The 26,303-nt window shown below is 35.6% G+C and overlaps 1 protein-coding gene across 3 annotated transcripts; it reads left to right on the top strand.

The window, feature by feature from the left end:
- Positions 1-414: 414 nt before the first annotated feature.
- LOC111796702 lies at positions 415-25,258 on the top strand. 3 transcript variants are annotated; one of them, XM_023679439.1, is made up of 36 exons: positions 415-1,590; positions 1,796-1,940; positions 2,077-2,355; positions 2,465-2,632; positions 2,723-2,938; positions 3,230-3,324; positions 4,212-4,383; positions 4,690-5,114; positions 6,798-6,921; positions 7,812-7,907; positions 8,092-8,163; positions 9,513-9,650; positions 10,688-10,841; positions 10,936-11,303; positions 11,720-12,180; positions 12,261-12,608; positions 14,432-14,656; positions 15,058-15,148; positions 15,263-15,340; positions 15,465-15,755; positions 15,865-16,062; positions 16,224-16,715; positions 17,436-17,597; positions 17,770-18,099; positions 18,182-18,264; positions 18,363-18,467; positions 19,527-19,749; positions 20,668-21,033; positions 22,179-22,280; positions 22,364-22,507; positions 22,765-22,853; positions 23,362-23,444; positions 23,551-23,666; positions 23,771-23,856; positions 24,297-24,396; positions 24,777-25,258. In XM_023679439.1, the coding sequence occupies exons 1-36, from the start codon at positions 656-658 to the stop codon at positions 24,840-24,842; spliced, it is 7,626 nt and encodes a 2,541-aa protein (XP_023535207.1). In that variant the 5' UTR covers positions 415-655; the 3' UTR covers positions 24,843-25,258. The 3 variants fall into 3 exon arrangements, with proteins under 3 accessions (XP_023535207.1, XP_023535208.1, XP_023535209.1); XM_023679440.1 differs by having other exon boundaries at positions 416-1,590; positions 12,264-12,608; XM_023679441.1 differs by lacking the exon at positions 415-1,590 and having other exon boundaries at positions 1,922-2,007.
- The last annotated feature ends 1,045 nt before the right edge of the window (positions 25,259-26,303 follow it).

Genomic DNA, 26,303 nt, shown 5'->3' with positions numbered 1-26,303 from the left:
AATTACATTATTAGTGTACTATTTTATGTTGTATTTATCTCAACATTTTAAACGTTAATTTGTTAGTTATTTATTTAACTACGATCAATAGAAATAATAAATAATAAATATTTTTCGGTTGAAATATGTAAAAACAGGTAATATAAAATAAATGTAAACATATTAATATTAAAATTTAATATAAAGTAGGGATGTATGTAGGGTTAAAATTAAAATAACTGAATTAGGTTAAATTCCACACACGACAAGTAAATAAAATCTTAATAATTATATGAAATAATAATAAAAAAAAAGGTTAAAAAATAAAAATTGATATTTTCTACCGCGGAAAAAAATGGCGCGCCACAATCACGAGCGCGCCGTGGGAATTGGCGACTGTGGCAGCGCCAACGGAGTTTTTCTCATTTTTAACCTTTTCACTGTTGGGCCATTTTCGCCGATGCAACTTTCCTGTCATTCTTCCGCTTCAATTTTCCGAGAATCAAACAGTTCCACCCCCAGAGACGTCGCCATTTTCATCATCACGCTCATTATATATACGGCCAATTCAATTTTATCGCTTTTTTTCATGCTACCCAATTCGCTAATCCATTGTTCTTGACGAATTTCACTTGGAATCTACATTATGCGACTGGATTTTTGCCGGATTTAAGGTATGGAGGACAAAGAAACTGAAATTCTGTCACGATTGGCTGCCAATCATCTCTTTCTTGGCCAGTTTGAGCCTCTCCGTGCTACTATTGTTGCTCTTAGAGTTAGGAATCCCGAACTCGCTCTTTCTATACTCCAGACGATCGTATCTCGATCTGGTCGATTCGACAATGTCACTTGGTCGCCCTCTTGTTCGTCGCCGTCTTTGTTAACGTACTTAGCGACCCTTGAATTGATTCAGTTCGATAACGCTACGTCGATATGGGGGTTCGACCACGAAACGCTGCGGTTACGAGCGGAATTCTTGTTATTAGTCCAGAATTTAATCGACCGGATAGTTGGAAGCACGAGGAAGATGCTCGAATTGGAGAGCGTAAACAAAGAAGGAGGAGAAGAAGAAGTTTCGACCTCAAACGAAACTGTCGAGGAACGGGCTGATTTGTTGCGTGTCGAAGAGGGAAAGCCGGAAGATGTGCCGTCGGAAATCGGTGATTGCGTGCAGGTTTTGGATAAGGTTTTGGAATTGGGAGTGAAGAGATTGAAGGTAGAAGGTGCCAATGCCGAAGTTGACGATAGGCAGAGTGACGCTAGTCCCGCGACGGTGGGATCGGTTAATGAAGAAGAATTAACGTGTTTGAGCAGAGTAATTGGAGATCATGCAGACGCTTTTGATGCCTTGTGTTCGAATATTCAAAGACAGGTTGGGAGTTCTCAGAGTTATGGCCCAAGTTTGGCAATAACAGTGCGGAGTAACAACGATGGAAATGTGGGATTGAACGATGAGGAAGATGTCAAGTGTTTTTCTTCAATACAAAGATGCGTTCAGACAACCCATTTGGACCATTTGAAGGAGTGCTTGAAGAATGCGGATGTAGATGGTGCAATTTCTCGCATTCGTTTTCTTCATGTTGAGCGTGGATTGGACGAATCTGAGTACCGGTATGTTGAATTAAGATCAATTCTCAACTTAGTTACTTAAGTAAAAGAGATGAAACAGAAACCATACTGGCAGGTTTCTGGTATTTCATTTTACGCTTGAATGTTTCGTTATCCCATTTTGTTTTTTCATTAACTGTGATAGTGTTCTCTTGGTTCTTTGTTGCCTGTTGGTGTTTATCTTCACTTTTATTCAACTCTTATATAGCAAGGTTTTCCAAGACCTTCTGAAGATTATTTTGGCGCAAAAGGAGGCATGTGAAGGCGACTACGATGTTATGGGAGGAAGACTGCTTTCAGTTTACGAAGAAGCGCTTTCATCAAATTCCAGACACCTCGTTGAAATGATACAAGTAATTTGTGCGCGCACTCACTTGCATATGAGCCCTTTATCTTTCCTGACCAGGAAAGCTCTAAATGGTACAACATTGTTTTTAGCAAGACACTGTAGTTAAGGTGACAGGTAGAATAAATGTCTTTTTGTCACAGATTATTCAAGATGAGGTGTTAGCTGAAGAGATTGAGATGCATAGAGGGCCCGATAACAATCAAATTCCACTCCCAATACAACGCTTTCTAAGTAATATAATGGAATTAAAACCTGAAATGAACTTGGACGAGAAGACAGCATGCCTAACAAAAGCAATATTTTCTTGCACGAGAGACTTGTACCATTATGCTCGTGTTTCTGGATCACATGTGCTGGAATGTATAATGGGTGCTGCTCTCTCTGCAGTGAAGAGGACAGAACTTCAAGAAGCTAACCATGTTTGTGCCTCGGTTTTGCTTCTAATGGAATTTAAAAGTGTAGAATTCATTGAATTTCTTTTGTTTGTTGTCTCTGAATCTCACTTGATTAGGAAACTTTCTTTCTTAGGTCCTCTTATTGTTTCCTCGCCTTCGGCCTTTGGTAGCTGCTATGGGTTGGGATTTACTGTCGGGTCAATTAAAAGAACGAAGGGAGTTGATGCAACTACTGTGGATCAGCAAGTCACCTGACTTGCTGCATGATGCATCTTCTGAGGTTAAATGTCAGTTAGAAGATGTGAGCTTTTCCATGAAATTGATTTCTCTTGACTGTGTACGATGATAAAAGATGTCAATGAGATGACATATGATGCTTTGTTTCCTGCAGATATCATGTGTGGAACATCTTTGTGACACTTTATGTTACCATCTTGATCTTGCTGCATTTGTTGCATGTGTCAACTCTGGTCGATCATGGAGCTCAAAATTCTCATTATTGCAATCTGGAAAAGGGCAGGGGGTTGGTAGCAGAGTAGATACTAATTCAGACCTTTTTGTTGAGAACTTTGTATTAGAAAGGCTCTCTGTTCAGAGTCCTCTTCGGGTGAGTGTTTCTCCCATGGCTTTTGAGAAATCAATTCAGAAGCTTTCAATTGCATTCCTACAAAAAATCAACTTTGTTTCGTTTTATTGCATTAGTATGGGCATGATATCTCAAGTTGATGTTTCTGTGATTTGCCCTGTTAGGCTTTTGATAATTTAGACCTGTCTTCATCTTATGGTGTTGTCTCTTTGAATTTCTCAAAGCCTATCTAAACATCTAATGATGTAGTTTTCTTTGCATATATTTTATTTTGGATCATGGCGTTACATGTTTGAAGAATCTTTTATGCAGGTTTTGTTTGATGTTGTTCCAGGCATCAGATTTGAGGATGCGCTTGAGCTGATTAATATGCAGCCAATTTCTTCTAGCATTGCGGCAGAAAGGAGGTAGGGTACTATGGTTACTTTGTGTATGTTTGTCGATATTTTCTTTTCTTATGTTAGTTAGTAAGGCCCATTAATTGTTATTACTTTCTCTAGTTACCTGCGTTTCAATTTTGAGAACATGTCTTTTATGTTGTTGATGTAGTGGCTGTGGATTTAGTGCATATGTTTCATAGTATGAACAAGCTGTTTTTGGGTTTTTTTGGCTTTTGCATTCAGTTTTGAAGCAGCCGTTATCAGTTGATTTTTGTCATTTAAGCATGTATTGGGTTATTGCCTATAAAAGTTTGTTGGGTCAGTGTTGATTTTTAGGTCCATAGAAAACCTGTATGTTGGCATTTTGAAAGGAGCTGCTGGCTTTCTCTGTTGATCTTGGATACCAGGATAATCCAATGTTTAATTTGATAACTGCTATCCGATCTTCTTCCCTTCTCTCTTTGTGTTTTTGGATAGAGTTATCTGATCTTTCATTGGTTCTAATGAGTTAGTAATGTTGTAGTTAAAGATAAGGTGTTGTGTTTAAGTTAGAGATTAAGTAACAAGTTTCGATTTGCAAATATACGGCATGGGACTTCTAAACGTGTGTGTGTGTCCAAGATGTAAACTGAAGTTTTTAAGTTTTAACATACATATTTCTTTAAAAGAAGTTATATTCTTATAGTTTGTGGTCATGTAAGGCATGTGTTTGATGCTGTAGGGTTCTGGATTTTAGAAAATTAAGTTATATTCTTTTTATTTGTCACTTGGAGAATATTTGATTTGACACCAAGGTATACATTAGTTTTGATCACCAGATATCATCTTTTTGTTTTGGTGAATCACATTTTTTTTTCTCTTAACGTTCTATACATTTCAAATTGTTTTATTTTACTTCTTTTTCTTTTGGATAGGATCCAAGATATTGAACTTATGCACATGCGTTATGCCCTAGAATCAGCTGTTCTTGCACTAGGAGCAATGGAAAAGGGCATGACTGCTGAAAGAGATTATCATCAAGTTGCATTCTGCCATTTGAATGATCTTTCCAAGCATTTGGAGTCGATAGATAATATTGCACGAAAGGTTGTTTCCTTGTGGTTTGCCTTTTGTAACACACTCTGCATGTTAGCTATTTGTACTGGTAGTCTACCCTTGATATTGTTCTATTTTTAATTTAAGAACATAAGTGTACAGTTAGATATAATTCCATCAGATATGGAAATTTGTCTCAGATTCTATTCAAACTTCTTGGGAGTTAACTTATGATCGATTCATCTAAATTCAATGCTTGTGGGTTGTAGTGGCCATAGAAATGAAATGACCTTACTTCTGTCTTTTTCTTTTTTGTTTTTTAAAATGTTCAAATAAATGCTTTATTATTTATTGCAGGTACTCATGGTGAGCATCATTATTTCACTTTTGCATATGAATGATCTGTCCCTCAATATGACACATTGCAATTCACCTCGGAGCCCTTCCTCATCACTCTATTCCTATCTGTCGGAACAACCTGATTTCACAGCATTTGAAGGGAGAAATAAAATGGTTATATCTTTCATAACAGTGCTATTTGATATATTGCATCGTAGTCTTCCATCAGATGTGATCCAAGATGATGATCTATCTAACTATGGTGCCCGTATGGGTGGAAGAAAGGCTTTGGAATGGAGAGTTTCCATTGCTACACGTTTCATTGAAGAGTGGGAATGGCGATTGTCAATCTTGCAGCATCTGCTACCATTATCTGAGCGCCAGTGGAGATGGAAAGAAGCGTTGACTATTCTGCGTGCAGCTCCCTCCAAACTGCTTAACCTGTAAATCTTGTAGCTCTTATTTCACGAATTGCCCAGGATGAAACGTTCTAGTTTATGATATGCTTGTCTTGCTGGTGGTTCCTGTTGAGTAACTTTCTTGCACTTGCTTGGTTTTATCTTTATTCATTTTGTCATTATCATGTTGTCTTCTTTTTCCACTTATTTAGTTCTTGAGGGGAAACTGAAACGTTGCTTGACCTGTGACCCCACATTTACTAGTTTCCTGCTATATTCTGCATTAACATTGGAATGGTCTCTTATCAGTAATAAGATTCCATATTTCCCATCTTGTCTTCCCCCAATGTGCGAACTACCAAGCTTCTGTGTTCTGGTAGCCTTTGGTGGATATATTTAAACCAAAGCTTGATGAATGGATTGGAGATGTTTCCTCCTTCTGAAAGTCGATAGATTAGCCTTCACACAATTGGTTTTGATTAGTCTTCCAATCTTTTATCTCCTACTTAGAGCTCCCATGAAAGTCATAAAGAGTATGAAGGACCCCCTTGATATGATGTTTTTATCACTGATGGGCATTGACCCCCTTAAATGAGTTGGTTTTGTCTTTATTTTTCCTTAGACATGTGAGTGATTGGCTTATAGAAGTCTTGAGGGGTTGGCGTGGTAAAAGCAAGGCTAAGATGTTAAGGAAATATGTGTGACCTTCTTTGACATCTTTGGACGGAGGGGAACCATGTTTCACGTCTTGTCGGAACATGATTAGCTCCTCGTTTGGCTGGCACATTGCCCTTCCAGGAGAGCCTTAACAAAGTTAATTGCAACTTTTTTAGAGCTTTCCTCTGGTCTATATGGAATGAATTACTGCATACTCAAAGACAAAGAATGAGGCTTTGATAGTTTCTTTTTTTGAAAATCTCTCTCTTTTGGCTCTCAAATGGTGTAAATTAGCACCGATCTTTTGTAATTGTAGCCTTCAATTTTATCCCATTGGAAAAGCTTTTCGTAATCTTCTTGGGTTTGGAGAGTCTTCCTTCCAATTTTTTTTTTGAAGTTTTATATGATCAATGGACTAATTCTTATCCGAAAAACAAAAAAAATAATACTTTTTCTTTTTGTATTTTTTTTTTTTTGTAATTGTTGCAATATACTTCGGTGGTGTTCAAACCATAGAAAATTCTTTTGTAACTATAGTCTTATGATGGTTATTAACAATGGACAAGCTTTTCTTTTGTAGTTCCTTTGGCGGGGGTTTATTCTATTCCAGCCCCTATGCTGTTCTTCTGTAACTCTCTTTTAAATATATTTCCTTGACTTTCTTGTAGTGAACAAATGTAGGGGTGAGGATTTCAACGTTCGACTTTGGAAGGAATATATTCATTAATTGCCAAGTTATGCTGAATGTCTCTTATTAAAAATAAAATAAAAATAAAGACGAACTACTAGAGATTGGGTCAAATGTTAAAGTGACTTGAGCCTGAGCCTTTTAATTTCCGTTAGTGGAACGGTTTCTAGATCAATTCATCATTTTGGAGTATTTTGACATGAGAGAAACAAGAAAAGTTTCAAAGCTAGATATTGTTAGTGGTATGTGGTAGGAGGTTTAGAATGTTACGCACTTCAACGTTTCTACTTGGTTTGCGGATATTTCATTTTTCTTGCTCACCCTCTGTTGGGGTGCCTAGTAACTAAGGATCTCTGACAGATGTGGACTCCTTGTATTTGCAGATGTATGCAGAAAGCAAAGTATGATTTAGGAGAGGAGGCAGTTCATAGATTTTCATTATCAGCAGAAGATAAAGCCACGCTTGAACTAGCTGAGTGGGTTGATAATGCTATCAGACGAGTATCTGTACGAACCACCTAGTCAATGCATAATGTCTGGTTTTACTGGTTTTGCATTTCAAACTACAGCATGTGCTTTAGCTATAAAGAATTAACTGAGTCTATGCCTCGATCCGTAAATATTACTAGTTTTGTTTGTTTATTATATGTTCCGCATGTTTTCATGTATTTTCCTTCTATTAGGTCAGTGCTATTCATAGTGCATGAATGTGGTGTTTCTTTCTGTTGCTTATGTTATACATACCATGGAGTATATTTTGATGGCGAACCTAAATACTTTTTGCTACCTTGTTTCATGCGTAATGTTTGTGGTATTTCTATGTTATTACTTGGGTGGTCCTTATTTTTAATATGTCTTGCATTCTCAGTCTGGATTGTTAATGTACTTTTAGGAAGACAATGATACGTGGTCTGTTACTATGATAATTTTGTTTTTTTTCAACTATCACCTTCAGATTTTTAATAGTTGTTCAAATAAATTTAATCCTTCAATAATATCTTTTTCATGAATTTTTCTTTTCTTATATTTGTTTTCTAATGAATGTGTACATTTCTAAGATTTGTCAATGAAGAGACATTTGAAGAAGTAATTTTTTTTAGCTTCTTTTTTAAAAATTTAAACTGGCCACAGAGAAGTTTAACACGCACCAGAGCTGATTTTTTTTATTTTTTTTTAGTACAACAAGTGGGGTTATGAGGATTTGAACCTCCACCTAAGGATAAGAGTACATGTAAATTGACACATGAACCAAGACTATTATTGAATCAGTTTCCGGATAAGTCCAAAAGCAGCAACAAATATTTCTTCTTTTGTTTTATTGACATTTATGTGGCTTAATTTGGTACTATCCTTGTTTTGATCGTGCTATCTCAAATTATTCTACCTTTTTTACCCAGATGGAAGATGTCATGTCCCGTGCTGCTGATGGGATTTCTGCTGTACAAGAGATTGATTTTTCCTCATTACGTTCACAAATAGGTCCCTTGCCTGTAGTACGTGCTCCTTTACCCATTTCCTTTTTTACGCCAAGGCTTGTGGTTTAAGTTTAATTGAAAAGAAAAGATATGAGGTTCCAAGTTATTATCAATGTCATCCCAATGTACTAATAAACTTACATGCAAAGAGTTGGCGTTCTTTTTATCTAGTAAGCCCATTGATATTTGATTTCCTTGCCAGATTCTTCTATGTATTGACATTGCCACAACTTCTGTACGAAGTAAGAAGATATCCTTGCAGCTTCTTGATCAGGCATTGCTCTTACTCCGTTTAAAACACTTCTTTTATTTTTCTGGTCATACAAATTTGATTTTTTTTTTTTTTTTTGCAAGTTTACCTTAAATCCATGCACTTTGCAAGTTGAATGAAACAGCTTGAAAAATGGAAAAGGAATTGCTATAAGTTGCTAGTAATCTCGTTAATGTCACTTTGTAAAACTTCGTATGGTTAGAATTTGTCATTATTTAATTTAGTTGATAGTTCTAGTTGAGTTGGAAGTATCACTTCATTTTGTTTATCCGATTTGATATTGAGCAATCACATATTACTGAAAAGATGCATTTATAATTTGAGCAATATGTAGACAGTGAAATATTGAAGTACTTAATTATCATTTTGTTCCTTGTTCTCTTATGGAGCCTCAGCTATGATCCCCTCCCCTTAGGTGGGTGGTTTGGTTGGGGTGGGGGTCATTACAAGGAATTTTGGAATATAGGTCTGTGGAAATATAGTTTTTTATGCAAGGAACATTTGCACTTTTCGTCCTGTAGGTTTGGTAGACAAATNTTTTTTTTTTTTTTTTTTTTTTTTTTTTTTTTTTTTTTTTTTTTTTTTTTTTTTTTGACTGCTAAGGGAAAACAGAACTTTTATTATTAAGAACAACATAAGAAGACAAAGAAGGTAGCTGACAGAAACGAACTAAGGTGGCAATTGAAAACCCAACCCCATTTATGGAGGTAGAGGTCAATTATCTGCAAGCTAAGGAATATCTAAAAAGACAAGAGGACGAAGAAACTGCAGAAGGGAGGTGTTGGGTGTAGAAGTCCATAGCCTTCAAAACCTCTTTCTAATCTGTAAATCAACCCTAGAGAATTCTTCTGATTCTTACTGAGAAAATGCTCCCACAAGCTAAAAGTTGGTTTTCATCTTATATCATCGTTGTCCTTCTAGGTCAAGTGATCTTCTTTCTTTAGTTTGGAGGTCTTCTATTTGATTCCTCCTCTTTTTGCCTTAGAGGTCCCTCGTCCTTCAGGTCTTTGGGATGTTGTCTCCATTTTTTTTTTTTTGGCATCCTAGTACATTTAAACCCATTTGTTATTTTTTTTTTTTTTAAAAAAAAGTAGAAGAAATTACGAAGGATGAGGGGAAAAGGATACTTCCAGTCAAAATGCACTCTCAATAAATTTTGCAGCTACTGCAGAGCTTAGAGAGTTTGGTTGAAAAGATGCTGGTGCAAATCCTCCTTCCCTTTCTTTTTATTACAAACAAATGCTGAAAGGGAGCGCCTCCAAAGTCTTCATTCATTTCCCTCTTCAATTTCTCTTAAAGTTTCAAGGTTTTTACCAGTTAAATGATTTACTTCTGTTTTGTATCTTTTGCAGGCTCAAACTATGCTATCTGAGATATATCCAGGAGCGTCTCCAAAGTCTGGGTCCAATTATTGGGATCAGATCCTTGAAGTGGGAATTATCTCTGTTTCAAGGCGTATTCTCAAGCGTTTACATGAGTCCTTGGAACAGGTGATTATTCATTTATCATGTAATTTATTTTATTTGGTGGGTTTGTTATTTTCTGTTCCATGATTTTAACTTGGTGATGTGTTCTTTTTTTAAAACAAAAGACAAAACCTTTTAAGGGGTGAAAGAGACTAATGCTCAAACATATGAACTCCAATAGGAGTGACATAACTGGAATGGATGCTAAAGAGTCAAAACTTTTGACTTGATTATATTGTTTTGGCTGGGTTCGTCTCAAGGCTTCTTCTTGATGTTCTCTTTCTGATATGGGAGGGTCTCAAGCACCGTTCCGGCATCCTAAATGGCTTTCTTGGTTTTTAAATGTACCCAGTATTCCACACTGATCGTGAATATTTTTTTCATCTCAACATGATTGATGGAGGTTCCTCGCCTTAATCCACCTACAGATAGATGGAATGATAATGAATTTGTCATAAGAAGCAAAAGAGAAGGCTACATATTGATTGGTCTTGCCACGTTCTCCCTTTACAACCTCCACAAACTTCTTAACAGGATTCAATGTAAAACACTCCTTGGAAGGAAGTCTTTAACAAATCCTTTTTGGTTCAGTCCAGAATGAATATAAAGAACCTCCATGCTGTCAGAAGAACTCAACATTCCAATGATCCAAGATGCAACAAAACTAAAAGAAGTTAGAACTATCCTCCTCAATTTAATTTGTCTGTTCCTCCCAATTTATCATGGGAACCAACTCTAAAGGTTTTGTTTCCATAGAACACACTACCTCTGATGGGGAAAAAAAACGTCTTAATTTCTTACAAGTGGCAGGGAATTAAAGATCATTATCACTGAATAGGAATGATTTGAGAGGTGAAGTTTTCAAGAGGTTCCTAGTCTTTGCCTGAGATATTACATATCGAAGATTGATATTAAAGATATAATGTTATCTAAATACTTTTCATATTTGGTTACATGAGTGCACAAATATAGGTCATATGCAATAAATCATTCGGCTTTGCATTATGTTTGAGCACATTGCACAAGTAGACTTATACACTCTTCTCTGTGATATCTTCTAGGAAAATTCTCCATGCCTTCAGGCTATTATGTCCGGTGAAATCATTATTTCTTCAGTAGAGGACTCACAACGTCAAGGGCAAAGGGAACGCGCTCTTGGTATGCTACATCAAATGATTGAAGATGCCCACCAAGGAAAGCGACAATTTCTGAGTGGTATTTTCTGCATTGATTAAATTGTTAATTTTCTTCTTTTCGCCTGACCTATACACATGATCTCATTCTCTATTCCTGTCTTATGAAACCTAAGGTAAGCTTCATAATTTGGCAAGAGCTGTTACTGATGAACTGGAACACCATTTTCTCAAAAGTGGGGAAAACCAGTCTGCCAATCGGAAGGTTATTTCTAATTTGAACAAGGATGGGGTTCTTGGTCTTGGGCTTAGAGCTGTAAATCAGGCACATTTGAGTTCCTTAGCTGGAGATACCAGCATGCAATCAGTTGGTTATGATGTGAAAGAAGCTGAGAAGATGCTATTTGGTCCGTTAAGTACCAAACCCTCGACATATCTATCACAGTTCATTCTCCATATTGCTGCAGTTGGTGACATTGTGGATGGAACTGATACAACTCATGATTTCAATTATTTCTCACTTGTGTATGAGTGGCCTAAAGATGTAAGTATCCCTTTTCTTCTTTCCTGTTACATGGTGGTTTGACACGATCTTTTCATCAATATATTTGTTAGCTATTGCATGACATGGTCCTCAGAATGCTTGTAGAATCACTTAGGAGACATAATTGTCTAGTTTATTGTTCAAGATTAGATATAGTAGAATTTAGTGGATCAGATGCTACATTATCTTCTTGAGACTCGGAAGTAGAGTTCCTTTTCTATTTGAAACCTTGGAGCACAATTCTGAAAGTTGCATAGGATCCTAGAGGTTATTATTCACTTAATTGTCAGTTTTACTCGCACTAAAGCTATGCTGTTTAGGAAAGGCATGTTATGTGCTTAATGATTCAGAATTTTGCACAGACGAATGATCTTGGATGACAATTATTTTCTTTGTTCTCCTTTTGTACAATGCAGCTTATAACTCGACTTGTTTTTGATCGAGGAAGCACTGACGCAGCTGGTAAAGTCGCTGAAATAATGAATGCAGACTTTGTTCATGAAGTGATTTCAGCATGTGTGCCTCCTGTTTATCCCCCACGATCTGGTTGTGGATGGGCATGTATTCCAGTTGTTCCATCTTGTTCAAAAGGTAGTTCTGAGAATAGACTACTCTCACCTTCAACAAAAGAGGCCAAGTTAAGATGTGCTAGAAGTTCATTGGCAATGATTGGAATTCCTCTTCATCCTTTACAGTTGGATATTGTAAAACATTTGGTTAAAATATCTCCAGTAAGGGCTATCTTGGCATGCGTCTTTGGAAGTAGTATATTACACAGTAGTAGCATCCCTATTTCAAGCTCCTCAAATGACAGCTTACAGCAGGCGCCTGATGCTGACAGACTCTTTCTTGAGTTTGCTCTTGATCAGTCTGAGAGGTTATTATTTCTTATATCATTTATTTTACAACTTAACTCTCATTTTCCCATTTATGTTTATTATTTTTTGAACTCTAAAGTAGGTTCCCAACTTTAAACCGGTGGATACAATTACAAACCAATCTCCATCGCGTTTCAGAGTTTGCTATAACAGCAAAACAGGATGCTGATGATGTTTGTTTTAAGCCTGACACAAGGGCGTCCATGAAGAGACTTCTTGAGCATGACAGTGATACTGAGTCTGAGTTTGATGAAATCGTCAGTAGCAGTAAAACTTCAGTGCCTTTAGCAGGTATAAATGTTCAGGATGGTACATTTCAAGATGGTTTGTGCCATTCCTCAAAATCCGATATTGATGAACTTGATACAACAACTTTCCTATCGTTTGATTGGGAGAATGAAGAACCCTATCAGAAAGCTGTCGAGCGGTATTGTAAATCATTCTCCTTCTTGTTAGTGGTCATGAATTTCCTTTTTGTTAGCAATTGACATGAAGATACCTCTAGATATTTCAACAATTTACGTGTTCAGCATGTTAATATATTGATTTCTGTATTATTTTGTGTTTGGTAGAAGTTGTTCTAAATATGCAGAGTGGGTATTTTCCTCGAGAATCTTTACCCACTTCATGTTACAGGAGGAAAATGTTGGTTGGAATATAATGGAATTGAAGGGTTTATATATACATAAACAAGCAAAAATTTTCATTAAAGAAATGAAGCCTCTTATGTTATAATTTTAAGTTAAGGAAACTACACAAGTTAGCGCCCTACGGTAGAAAATAATAACCAAAGTAGCTACAACTACTTGAAGCCCAGATAAGATCCATTATAAATGGAGGAGTTTTTGTCAGATATTCTAAAATTGAATAATCTAGTTATATTTATATATATGTATATACATATGTGCCATAGTTGACCTATCTTTCAATTTTCTCTCGCAATCTTTGTAATTATTTGAAATGAAAGTTTATTGTTCGTAAATAAAAAATATATCATGAAGTTCTTCGGATAAAAGATGTGTTACTCCATACTAAAAAAACTGTAAACCAGCCAGCTCAAGGAAGAAATAAACTTGGAATTGAATGATCTTTTAGTTTTGACCAACATTAGAATAGTTAGTCCTCAGACGGAGATGGTGAAATGTGAAATCTCCTCCTTTGCTTGATGGTTCGACCACTTGAGCTACAACTTGTTCTTGCTCTCCCTAAACTTTAACTCCTGCAAGAACGAAACCATAATAGTTATCCTGAGTTTTTTTTGGGGTAAGAAACTGAGTTTTCATTGAGAAAAAAAAAAAAAAAAATGAAAGAAGGGTATACAAAATAACTGTCTACAAAAGAAGTGGATAATTACTAAAGCCAACAAATTCATAATTACTAAAGTTGATAGATGCCACTAGGAAGCATTAAACACCGTCCCTTTCTAGACCTCCTCACTAGATCTCTCAGCCTCTCCAAAAATCCTGGTATTCTCGAGCANTGATATTTTTATAGTCCAAGGCTTTATACACGTTCTTACTTTCCACGAAATTTGTCCTTGCTCACGTCTGCTCTCTCCAAAAAATAGACAGGAGGATAACTTTAGACGTGTATCCTTCCTCTGATAAGTAGAACAGATTGAAGGGGCAGTCTGGCTATCATCGATCTTCCTTGGTTTCCGAACTAGCACCATTTAGAAGGTGTTCTTTCCCATGTTGCCATAATAGCACCCATTTAAAAGGTGTTCATGTTTCTTTTATGTTACCCAGTTCTTCTCAGATGCATTATCATTTGATCCATACCAAGCTAATTGCATATCTTACCAGAAATAATAGAAAAAGAAGATAGAAAATCATTATCTATGCTCCTAATAAAAGACACACATGGTGCCAATGGTGCTAACATAGGTGCAGCTCAATAGTTCAGGAATTTCCACCTCTTCTAGGAGGTTGTGGTTGTGAATCCTTCTACTCCACATGTGATGTAATATTCTTAAAAAAATAAAAAAGAAATACACGACATGATGCATGTTTGGTTTGGCATTTAGTTTGGAAATTTACTTCTATGAGTTTCGATGTTCAAATTTACTGAATTATGAAATCAGTAGTTGTATGGTTGGGAGGATGCCCACTTGTGTAGTCATACTGATCATTGCGGCTCCTTCATTTATCTCAATCAAAATTTGGTTTCTTATAAATATAGATAAAATAACTTCTAACAAAGTGTTGTTGTTATTTTTTTAATTTAAATTTTATTTTATTTTTAGAACAGCTTAATCGATGATGGCCAGTTAATGGATGCTCTTGCTATTTCTGATCGATTTCTACGTAATGGAGCCTCTGATCGATTGCTTAAACTTCTGGTTGAACATGAGGAAGAAAGAGATTCAATTTTTAGACAATCTCAACATCATGGAAACTCTGGTACCTGGAGTAATAGTTGGCAGTATTGTCTACGGTTGAAGGATAAACAATTAGCGGCTACACTTGCCCTTAAGTATGTGATGTCATAGAAAATTTTCTCCCATTATTATCGTAAACTCTAGTTGATGTCTATAATTACGAAGGTGTTTGAGCTTATTGATTTCTGATGCTTTAACTTTCATGCTTGTTACATGTGCTCAAGTTGAATAAATACAAGAATTGTTTCATATCATCATGCTTGGTTCTTCTTTTTGTTATTATTTCCCAATGGGAACATGATCTTTTTGCTGCTTTCTGGTCACTAGAAATTTCAGAAATGTATTTGGGCGATCACCTCTTAAAGACTTTCAAGTTATTAATTTAAAGAAATATGCTCATGATAGTGTAGCATGTTATTCAGCCCTCCTTCTATATGTGGTCAAAATTTTACAAGGTTGGAAATGATTCATTTTTTATTATAAATTTCCATTGCAGGTATATGCATAGGTGGGAACTGGATGCTGCTTTGAATGTTCTTACTATGTGCAGCTGCCACCTACCTCAATCTGATCCACTTAGAAATCAAGTCTGACTCTTAGATTTAGTCTGTTTTGGCCTTTGTTGCTTATTTATGGATTACTCTCCCTGAGCCAAAACTGATTCCTTTCTGCTTTTTGGATCAATCAAATGGGACATGTAGGTTATGCAATTCAGACAAGCTTTGCAGAAATATGGCCATATATTAAGTGCTGATGATCACTTTAGCAGCTGGCAAGAGGTCGCAAATATCTGTTTTCAGAAATTTACATTTTGAGTGGGAAAATAGACTAAAGCCATTTTTCTGCTAGGGCTTTTTTAATCTAGAATAATATTTTAGTTCATGCTGTTCTCTTGGAAATCAGGTTGAAGCAGAGTGTAAGGAGGATCCTGAGGGCTTGGCTCTTAGATTAGCTGGGAAAGGAGCTGTTTTTGCTGCTTTAGAGGTAGCTGAAAGTGCTGGACTATCAATAGATTTACGCCGAGAGCTACAGGGAAGGCAACTTGTGAAGCTTTTGACTGCTGACCCACTCAATGGTGGAGGTCCTGCGGAAGCTTCACGCTTTCTTTCTTCACTACGTGATTCAGATGATGCATTGCCTGTGGCTATGGGTGCAATGCAATTACTACCCAATCTTCGTTCAAAGCAGCTTCTGGTAATAATTGTATCCTGGTCTAACGTTTAAAGATTGGCCGGACCTCTTTATTCTAATTTATATTCCATTTGTCCCTTGAATATAATTTCCTTTCTATTTTTTTCCAAAGGTTCACTTTTTCCTGAAGCGTAGAGAAGGAAATCTGTCCGAAGTTGAGGTATCTCGTCTTAACTCCTGGGCCTTAGGTCTTCGTGTGTTGGCTGCTTTGCCACTGCCATGGCAGCAAAGATGTTCTTCGTTACATGAGCATCCTCATTTGATACTGGAGGTTTTGCTGATGAGGAAGCAACTGCAATCTGCTTCTTTGGTATTATAACTCTCGACTTTTAGTACTCTTTTGATGTTTTGCTAACATCCCTGTAATTGTATGCATCTGGTGGAATGCTGACTTAATATCATCCCAAGCATTCAAAGGTAACCACTTTTAAGTTTCTCTGAGATCAAATCCGATGATCTATCCATGTGCAGATTATAAAAGAGTTTCCTTCCTTGAGAGACAACAATGTCATCATTACTTATGCTACTAAAGCTATTGTTGTCAATATCAACTCTCCACCTAGAGAACATCGCGTATCCATCTCAGCAACAAGACCTAAACCAAAACCAAAATCAGGAGTGTCTGCAAGGTCCTCCTTCACTACAAGCCTTAGTAATTTTCAGAAAGAGGCTCGTAGAGCATTTTCATGGGCTCCTCGAAATAATACTGGGGAGAAGGCTGCTCCAAAAGAGAGTTACAGAAAAAGAAAGAGTTCTGGACTTGCACCATCCGAAAGAGTTGCGTGGGAGGCAATGACTGGAATTCAAGAGGATCGGGTATCATCATATTCCACTGATGGTCAAGAAAGACTTCCTTCTGTTTCAATTTCTGAGGAGTGGATGCTAACAGGCGATACTGAAAAGGATGAAGTTGTTCGTGGATCTCACAGATATGAAAGTGCCCCTGACTTTACTCTTTTTAAGGTATGACAGGGTGCTTGATTAGGAAAATTGGGCTCCTTGTAGGAGATAAAAGTTAGGTCGTGGTATCTTTGTTTTCCATAGATGTACATCCCAAAGCTGGTTCTTATTATGAGGTTTGATTTTATGGGGAGAGTGGATAAGGAGCACCTTTTCGATTTCTTTTATTTTTTATGCGTCTCTGAAAAGATAATATTTTATTGAAATAAATGGGTCATGTTTCTATATTTTCTATAAAAAGAATAAAAAGTAATTATAAAGTATTAGGAGCATAATGCATCCTGAAAACAGTAGTAGATTGCTGAAGGAAGTTGCATTTGATGGGAATGAGCAAAAAGAACAAAGGAAAACAAAGTCAAAATCTAAAGATTTATATTCTTAGAAGAACTACAGGTAGAATATACAATTTGAGTTCAAGCAGCTTCAGCACCTTTCGTTTTATTTGAAAAGATGTCATTACTTGTTTCTTGTCAAATTAGCCATCAAACTGCAGAAACCTAATAATATGTTTACTAAAAATAGGCCAATGGTAACTTTTTTCTTAAACAGTTATTAGAACGTAGATATTTACATTCTTCAGTGAATTGTAAGGTTATTGACATTTTTTCTTGGATATTTTCAGTGTTGTTTTTACTTATCCCGGGCAATTTTGGTTTCAGAAACGAAATTTCCCTGTGTGCATTCTGCTGCACGTCTCAGTATATTTTGACTCTTTATGTGTAGGCGTTGCTTTCTCTCTGTTCTGATGAGCTAACATCTGCCAAAAGTGCCATGGACTTGTGTATCAACCAGATGAAGAATGTGTTGAGCTCTCAGCATTTGCCTGAGAATGCATCAATGGAAATAATTGGTCGTGCATATCATGCTACAGAGACAATTGTACAGGTGTATTTTTTTGTCATGTTCTTGTCATGATCATGATGCTGTGGCTTCTGAACATATTTTTTGCTTTTGGTAGAGAACTCCAAAATAGTTGCAATTTTTGGTTCTTTCCTTGCGTAACATTATAACTTAATGGGTATGTGATTACTGAAAAGAATCATTTCTCTGTGTTCAGGGGCTACTCTATGCTAAATCCTTGTTGAGAAAGCTTGTTGGTGGTACTGAATTACCAAGTAATTCTGAAAAAAGTAGGGATCTTGATGACACGTCTTCAGATGCTGGCTGCTCTAGTTTGGGTAGTCAGTCAACAGACGAGCTTTCTGAGGCTCATTCTCAGGCTGACACTTGGCTAGTTCGTGCTCAGCTACTTCAAAGCCTCTTGGGGTCAGGAATTGCTGCATCTCTTGACGATATTGCTGATGTGGAGTCATCTGCTCGTCTCCGTGATAGGTTGATCCTGGACGAGAGATATAGCATGGCTGTATATACATGCAAAAAGTGCAAGGTAATATGGATTTGATATTGTCACAGCCATTTCCTTTTGCAATGATGTGAAATATAAATTTTTGCTTTTGTATATCTCTCAGATTGATGTTTTCCCTGTTTGGAATGCATGGGGCCATGCTTTGATACGGATGGAACACTATGTGCAAGCACGTGTGAAATTCAAGTATTTATTTTTATCTTTTAAAAGGACCTACTGTTTTCATCTGGTTCATAGCAAGTTTTCAAGTAACCTTATTCTGTATTGTCACCAATGCTTCTCAGGCAAGCTTTTCAGTTGTACAAGGGGGATTCCGTGACTTTTGTACAAGACATTATCAATACAATTGAAGGAGGCCCTCCTGTGGAGGTTGCTACTGTTCGATCCATGTAAGATAATATTTGACTTTCAATTTTTCTCTTCTCTTTTTCTTCCATCGTTCTTTTGCTAGAATTTCCAGTTCAAAGAAATAGAAACTCGAATGACGTAGGTCTAGGGCGGCTGAGGTGAAGAAAATAGAAAGCTGATAATAATATTTAAGAAAAAACGAATGCAAATGCATGTTTTCTTAACTATCATTGACAAATTTTATATAATAATGGAAATTTTCTATTGTAGTTATATTGTCAAAATAAATAGGATGCCATTCTGCTTGCATTAAGGGCTTTTATGGAAAACTGCCTAGAAAATATACTTTTTATTTTTTTTATTTTTTAATTTTTAATTTTTAATTTTTAAATTTTATTTGAATTAGTAAGAGTCAATATTATTATGCAAACTGAATTACTACCAACAAAGCTGTAATTTTTTTAAAAAAGGTCATTTGTGATAACTCTCAATAGAAGGAAATATGGAAAAATACAACTATTTTGGAAATAGTTTCTAAATAACCCGTAGTAGTTTTCCATTCATCTCATGTATTTTGGCTTGTGCGAGTGGCAACCATCTTTGACCATTCATTCTTGTAGCTGATTTGTATTTCCTTGAATCTAAAAAATGGCAGGCTAGTTGATGAGATATCATTACGATTCTCAACAGAATGTTTATTGAATACAATATAAGATATTTTAGATGTATTGCTGTGCAATCTGATGAAATTTGATTTCTTTTGGTGTTTCTTTGATCAACAAAAAGGAGAACCTGTAAGTCTTTCAATTTTTATTTCCCATTGCCTCTTTTGGTAGTATGCTTATTACATTTGAGCTATTACTTTCTGTTTTCTTCAGTTTGGTTGTCAATAGAATTTTGGTACTTCCATTTTTAGTGTCTTCACTTCCACTTCTTCCCTAGCCTCTCTAGTGCTAGAAGTTGTTAGTTTTGACACATGAAGAGTTTGTTATAAAACAATGCTATTCTATATATCATTTCAATTGAACCCCGTATTGTTTACATGACTCAGTTGCTTAGATGATTTGTTATCGAAATAAATGATAGAAATTGAATTGCAGGTACGAGCATTTGGCTAAAAGTGCCCCAACGATATTAGATGATTCACTTTCTGCAGATTCTTATCTCAATGTTCTACATATGCCATCAACTTTTCCTCGGTCAGAAAGATACCGATGGATTCTAGAGTCTGCAAATGATAGTTCACATTTAGAGTATGACGATGGACCTCGTAGTAATTTGGACAGCATTCGGTTTACTGAATGTGTTAGTTACATGCAAGAAGTAAGCCTAATCTGTTTGCATATATACTTCAGCTTGTCTGTAATCCTTGGCACTATGACTCCTGTTTGTGTTTTGCAATGCTTCTTGCCCTGAAATTTTTTTTCTAATTGTTACTGCTTTTTGTATTTTAATAATGATTTGAAGAAGGAAAGGTATGACATTAGCACATCCGTTTTCACGGTAGCGTGCACAATATGAGAACAGAAAGCACCCAATATTGGCAGTGAGTGGCCTTATGTGTTTATTGATTGGCCTTCCATTCTTTTCTATGTGCATGTTTCTCCTTTCTTGAGTTTTATAGCTGGTTTCTCTTCTTTGTTTTAAAGGATAGAAAAGCCGAGTTTCATTTCTTCACGTCTCATTACATGATTAAAGAAGAGTTTCATCTTTTCATAGCTCCTTTTTTTTAAAAAAAAAGTAATTGAGCTTTCATTGAAATATCATAGAATATAAAACAACATACAAAAAAACGTCCAACAAAGATGAGCCAAAACCTATTGAAAGGGGCTCCAATTAAACGGAATATTGCCTGACCAATAATTATAAAAAGCCTTAGAAGCAAATTGTAACACATAAAGAGGTGTTGAATGTGTTCCAAGACCTTTTAACCCCTCTAAAAATGGTATGGTTTCTCTTTTAAGTCAAGTACCCTTCTAAGAGGTGTTGAAGACTGTTCTCAGATAAGATCTCTTCTTTCGGAGTTTTTTGTGAAAATGTACAGTTTACAGCCTCTTCTTGGAATGCTTTACACAATTCTTTTTGTAACACAGCATTCTCTCGTTATCTTATATTGGAGGCCCATCCTTTTTTTCTTTGCCATTTTTTTCAAATAAACTGTACTTTTCTATAGTATATGTTTTGGGTTAGATTTATTTGAAATGAGATGGGGTCAGTGATACGTGCTTTTGTTCTTTGCAGTATGCACGTCAACTGTTGCTTGGATTTATGTTTAAGCATGGACATTACAGAGACGCCTGCATGCTGTTTTTCCCTCTAGATTCTGTTCCTGCGCCTCCTCAACCCTCAAGTGTGGGAACTGTCACCTCATCATCTTCACCCCAAAGATCTGATCCATTAGCAACCGACTATGGGACCATTGATGATCTCTGTGATCTTTGTATTGGTTATGGTGCTATGTCTGTTCTTGAGGAGGTGATTTCATTAAAATTATCATCTACTAAACCGGAGGATGGAGCAATGAATCAGTATATGGCAACCGCACTTGCTCGTACTTGTAACTTCTGTGAAATGCACAGGCATTTTAATTATTTATACGTGTTTCAGGTACCATCATTTCCTCTTTTTTAAGACTTTAATTTTGAGGGATTGGGTCAATGTGGTGTTACCAAGATATTTAAGTTCATTTACTTGATGCCTCCCTATATTGAATAAAAATAATTAGCTAATGGGTGTAATGAAGCATAACAGTAGTTTGAAATTTAAAAAACTGCCAAACTTGCTGAACTGTCTAGTACTTGAGTACTATCGTTGGAACAAAAAGAACAATGAAGTTACTATTGTGATAAGTTTTGATTGAATCAAAATGAAATCTTGCATAATATTGTCCTAACTGTGCCAAGATGGTTCCTTAAACCACCTTTTAATCTCCCATATCTGTAAAATAGTGATTTCTTTATCTGTTGTCATGACCATGTTACTTAAGCCTTTTATATTGCTAGTTACCATGTTCCTTGCAGAAATATTTGGCAGGCTCTTAATTTTATCAAGTATTTTTCTTCCGGTTTTGTGTTTGTAGACAAGACTGTGAAGGGGATAAAAGGGATTGTAGAGGGCTTAAGGACACTGTTAGTGAAGGGGGAATGATGAATAATCTTCTTTTATCATTTTGTGTAGTCTTTAGTTGGATAGCGATACTTCCGCTTTTTTTGTAATAGTTCATGAATTAGATTTTGAGCCTAAATGTGAAGGGAAGGGTTTAGAATGTAATAAAAGAAGATTACCTTTGCTAGCTTACCTTTTTGGGTAGTCAGGAAAATTTTTCCAAATTGCTTAGTGTCGCATACTTTTTCAACCGTGCAGTGTCATGATCTTGACATGCTCATGACAAGTCTTAAGGAGAACTCAAGCCCCATTCACATTTTTTGCCCGGTTTTGTGGCCTTGTTGGCCCTTTGTAAAAACAAGCACCTTCTAGGCATAATGTTGCTATAACACTCGTGTACACACAAGCCAACTTGAGCATCACTCAATTAATTCAAGTATTGTTTCTCGACCAGGAGGTTAAAGATTTAAATCAACACTCTAACATGCTCAACTCAGAAAAATAAAAAATAAAAAGAATTAATAATACTAGTGTACACAAAAGAAGTCACTCGAAGCCATGTACTTTAGTTGGCTTGTGTTCAAGCGTCTTGTTTTTCTTTTCAGCTTTTCTTCAAATTTCTTATTGTTTGCCTCTATGTTACACAGGTATTGAAACAGGATCATGTTGCTGCTGGTCTTTGCTGTATCCAGTTGTTTATGAATTCTTACTCACCAGAGGAAGCAGTCAAACATTTAGAACATGCAAAGGTATATCTTAATTATAACTCCTGTACTCCACTACTTGTTCAACTAATTTTGGCTTCATCATTCAATTTTCATTTTAAATACAGATGCACTTTGATGAGGCACTATCAGCTCGACATAAAGGTGGAGATTCTACCAAGCCTATGGTAAAGGGAGTTAGAGTGAGAAGTGCCTCTGAGAAGCTTTCTGAAGAAGGACTTGTCAGGTTTTCTGCCAGGATTTCAATCCAAGTAATGTCTGACGTCTAATGGATGTTATTGCTTTTCTTCAATCATATAATGCTAAAACTGGATTAGTCTCCAAATAACATATAGATGCTCGACTCCTATAAAATTAATACAGATAGATGTTTGTTCATTCCGATACAAGTTTAAACTTAAAATCACAGACTTTTTCTTAGCAGTTGTATAGCGTATTTTAGTCATTGGTGGAGGTGCAATTTATACAAGTAATTCTAGAAACTCTTATGAATTTTTTGTATTCTTAGGTGGAAGTTGTGAAGTCATTCAATGATTCAGATGGACCTCAATGGAAACACTCACTCTTTGGAAATCCAAATGATCCTGAAACATTCAGGTTTTATTACCTTCATCAACGATGATTTTATTTTCCTCGTAATATGCAGTAAGCCAGTAACCACTTGATTTATTAGGGAAGATGATGTCTTAAAATATCCCAAGTATATAAAATTATAAGATGAATAAGAGTCAAATTTTGGCTAAAAGTACCTTGTGTGAGTCTCTGTGAATGGCTTCCTGAATGCTCTTACACTTTTTGTACATGTAATGTTCTAAACTACTTTTCCATGATTCATGAACAAGGTCTGCCATTTCGCTCTTGATCTTTCCATATACATCAGAAATATTTTATTTCCAATNAAAAAAAAAAAAAAAAAAAAAAAAAAAAAAAAAAAAAAAAAAAAAAAAAAAAAAATCTTATTGCTAAGAGTGGATCACAATGTTTAGAGAGATTGTGATAAGAGTCACATACCAAGACCCTTGTGCTTTTTACTATAATTTTACTCAAGTAAAGTTGTATAGCTCACAAGTAGCAAATGAAGAAATTCAATTGCTGTGTGTTTCAGGAGAAGGTGTAAGATCGCTGAGACCCTTGTGGAGAAAAACTTTGACTTGGCCTTTCAGATTATATATCAATTTGGTCTTCCAGGTAGTAATTGCATTGTGTTGGCTGGGCAACTTTTCTTTTCTAATTCATGAAATTGTCGCTGTAATTTTTCTATTGATGCTTTAACACCGTCTTCCGTCCCCTCCAGCTGTTGATATATATGCTGGTGTTGCTGCATCGCTTGCTGAGAGGAAGAAAGGCGGTCAGTTGACGGAGTTCTTCAGAAATATTAAGGGCACCATTGAAGATGGCGATTGGGACCAGGTAAGGGAATTGTACTTTTGTTCTATTGTATAACATATAGCAGAATCTGTATGATGTTTCATCTCTCCCACATGTTTTAACCATGCTTGTTTTCGGAATGGCAGGTCTTGGGAGCTGCAATAAATGTATATGCTAACAAACACAAGGAGCGACCAGACCGTCTCATAGATATGTTGACTAGCAGTCACAGGTAATCAATTTGCACTTCTGTCTGATTTGTGTCCTTGTGTAATGACTGTCTTACATGGAACTACGAAAAGGGGATAGAAGCCCATCCAAAGGAAGTTGCACAAGAACTCCTTCAATTGGAATGAAGAGAGTTCATGCTGTAATTGTTAAAAGGGAATCTCAAGGCTTCTCCTTATTTTGAAAAAAGCTGTAATTTATCAACCAAATAAAGGGTGTGTTGAATTATAGGCCAAGATTTGTTTTTTCTCCTTGGAAAGTTGGGTATGTTTCAAAGACCGACCGATTGATTAACCCGAGCTTTCTTTCTTCTAATTATTAAATACGTAAACAGTAAGTTATAAATAGGAGTTTGTTTGGAAGTAGCTTGAAAAGGGACATGGCATGTTGGGATTAGAGAACATGTTCTTAGTAGAATTCATCCTCCTCATGTTGTGTATACAGAAAAGTTTTGGCTTGTGTGGTCTGTGGTCGTCTGAAAAGTGCTTTCCAAATTGCTTCTCGAAGTGGAAGTGTTGCTGATGTTCAGTATGTAGCTCATCAGGTCAGCCATCTTCACCACAAACAATCTATATATACATATATATTCTTTATGTTAGCTCTTTCAAAAGAAAATTTGTAAATACTTTCTCCAAACCTACTATAATCGTCTTTTTACCTGTTTTAAAATTTCTCGATCGTTGAAAATTTTAAAATGTGCTTGTTTTACCGCTCTTTTAAGATTTAAAATCGACAATGGAACAGGTTATTATAATTATTTTTTTTATTTTTTTTTATTTTTTTTTTTTGTTGGGGTTTCAAACTTATTTTTTTCATTTAACTCATGTGGAATGTAATGGTGACCAATGTGGAGATTATTTGTGATTTTGGTTCTTGATTTAGAAACAATAACTACTCATGTTGAGCTGTCCATCTCTCTTTCAGGCATTGCACGCCAACGCCCTCCCCGTGCTCGATATGTGTAAGCAATGGTTAGCTCAATACATGTAATCCATATCAATCGAGCAGATTTTGCCTTTCGGTTTTCAACCTATATAGTCTCGCAACATCCATGCAACCATTTACTTGGTTCAACATCAATTGTTTTAGTAGTTCCAGCCTTCTAGTGTGATAGAGCTTGTTTTTGCTTGGAATACCGGTTTAAGGTGCCTCGATTCGCTTAATGAATCGGGATTCCAGTGTTTTGAGTAAATGTAATCGATCATATTTATTGGACATGTTTTCGTTACGGTTTTAAGCTGAACCTGAAATTAAAAGAAATGAAGAGATATAGCAAAAGAGTATTCTATGGTAAGAAGCGTTCTACTACAGGTAAAGAGGGGAGGCAGAGGAATGTGGCGCTCCACTTTGTAAATGAAATGTCTTGAAAAATAAAGAATAAAATTTATTCTTTATTTTTCTTGTCACCTTCAGAGATCGGTTGGCTGTAGTTCCTTCTCTGGTCACTAATGTCCTTTTCTTATTATATTAGTTACTACCCTGGCCGGCCATTTCGTTTGGGCGGAATTATAAAAGTATATAATATAATTAATTATTCTAAAATTTCTTGCAAGTTGCGACAATTTATTATTTATATTTCCAAAGTCAGCTTCTGATTAATCAATGTTATTAAATAAGGTTCAAAATATATTGTATTTGTAAGAATTTTGTCGTAGTTGAAACATATGAATGTATGTATAAACAAGCTTATGTTCCTANAAAAAAAAAAAAAAAAAAAAAAAAAAAAAGTCAATCAACGATTCATTTTTACACTTTTTTATGCGTAAGATAAGATTATCACATATAATTATAGTGGCCACTAAAATAAAATGATAAATACACACACACACTACGTGACTAGGATGGAAATTGGTCAAATAATTATATAATGAGAAGAAAAATAGTATACATATATATATATATATATATATATATATATATATATATATATATTAATTTCACAAATAAAAAAATAGAGTGAAAAATGGACTAGCTAAGAAAACGGAAGAAAGTTAAAAACTGTGGTTATTAAAATTGAAAATCTAAAAGAGAATATGAACATAGATTCATTGTATAAACCAATTAAAGAAAAAGCTTGTCTACAACAAAATATTAATTATGTCAGACACGAGAGGGTAAAATTGGAAAAGGAATTTAAGTTGAAAATAGAATTAATTATGGCAGACAGTAGAGGGTAAAATTGGAAAAGGAAATAAAATATCTAATTGCTAATTGATCACAGCAAGAAAGATCGGACATAAAGTTGTTAAAATTCTACGATACACAACAAATCTATAAATATTTTCTATTTAAAAAACCACCCCTAACAATTAATGAACCATCAATACTTTATTATTATTATTATTATTGACAGAATAAAGTGATTAGATCTCAAATTAAGTTCACAAATTCATAAGGATTTATTCACTACCATCCTATTTAAGGATTTATTCACTAGCATCCTATTCTGAC

This window comes from Cucurbita pepo, chromosome LG06 (assembly GCF_002806865.2).
Source record: "Cucurbita pepo subsp. pepo cultivar mu-cu-16 chromosome LG06, ASM280686v2, whole genome shotgun sequence".
In the NCBI taxonomy this organism is placed as follows: Eukaryota; Viridiplantae; Streptophyta; class Magnoliopsida; order Cucurbitales; family Cucurbitaceae; genus Cucurbita; species Cucurbita pepo.
This window is presented reverse-complemented; position numbering and strand designations above follow the sequence as displayed.

Excerpts from the sequence above, each read along its gene's own strand:
- LOC111796702 (XM_023679439.1), top strand. The coding sequence starts at position 656 with ATGGAGGACAAAGAAACTGAAATTCTGTCACGATTGGCTGCCAATCAT. Across the intron at positions 14,657-15,057 it reads GCGGCTACACTTGCCCTTAA|GTATATGCATAGGTGGGAAC; the intron begins GTATGTGATGTC and ends TTTCCATTGCAG. Across the intron at positions 22,281-22,363 it reads AACATTTAGAACATGCAAAG|ATGCACTTTGATGAGGCACT; the intron begins GTATATCTTAAT and ends TTTTAAATACAG.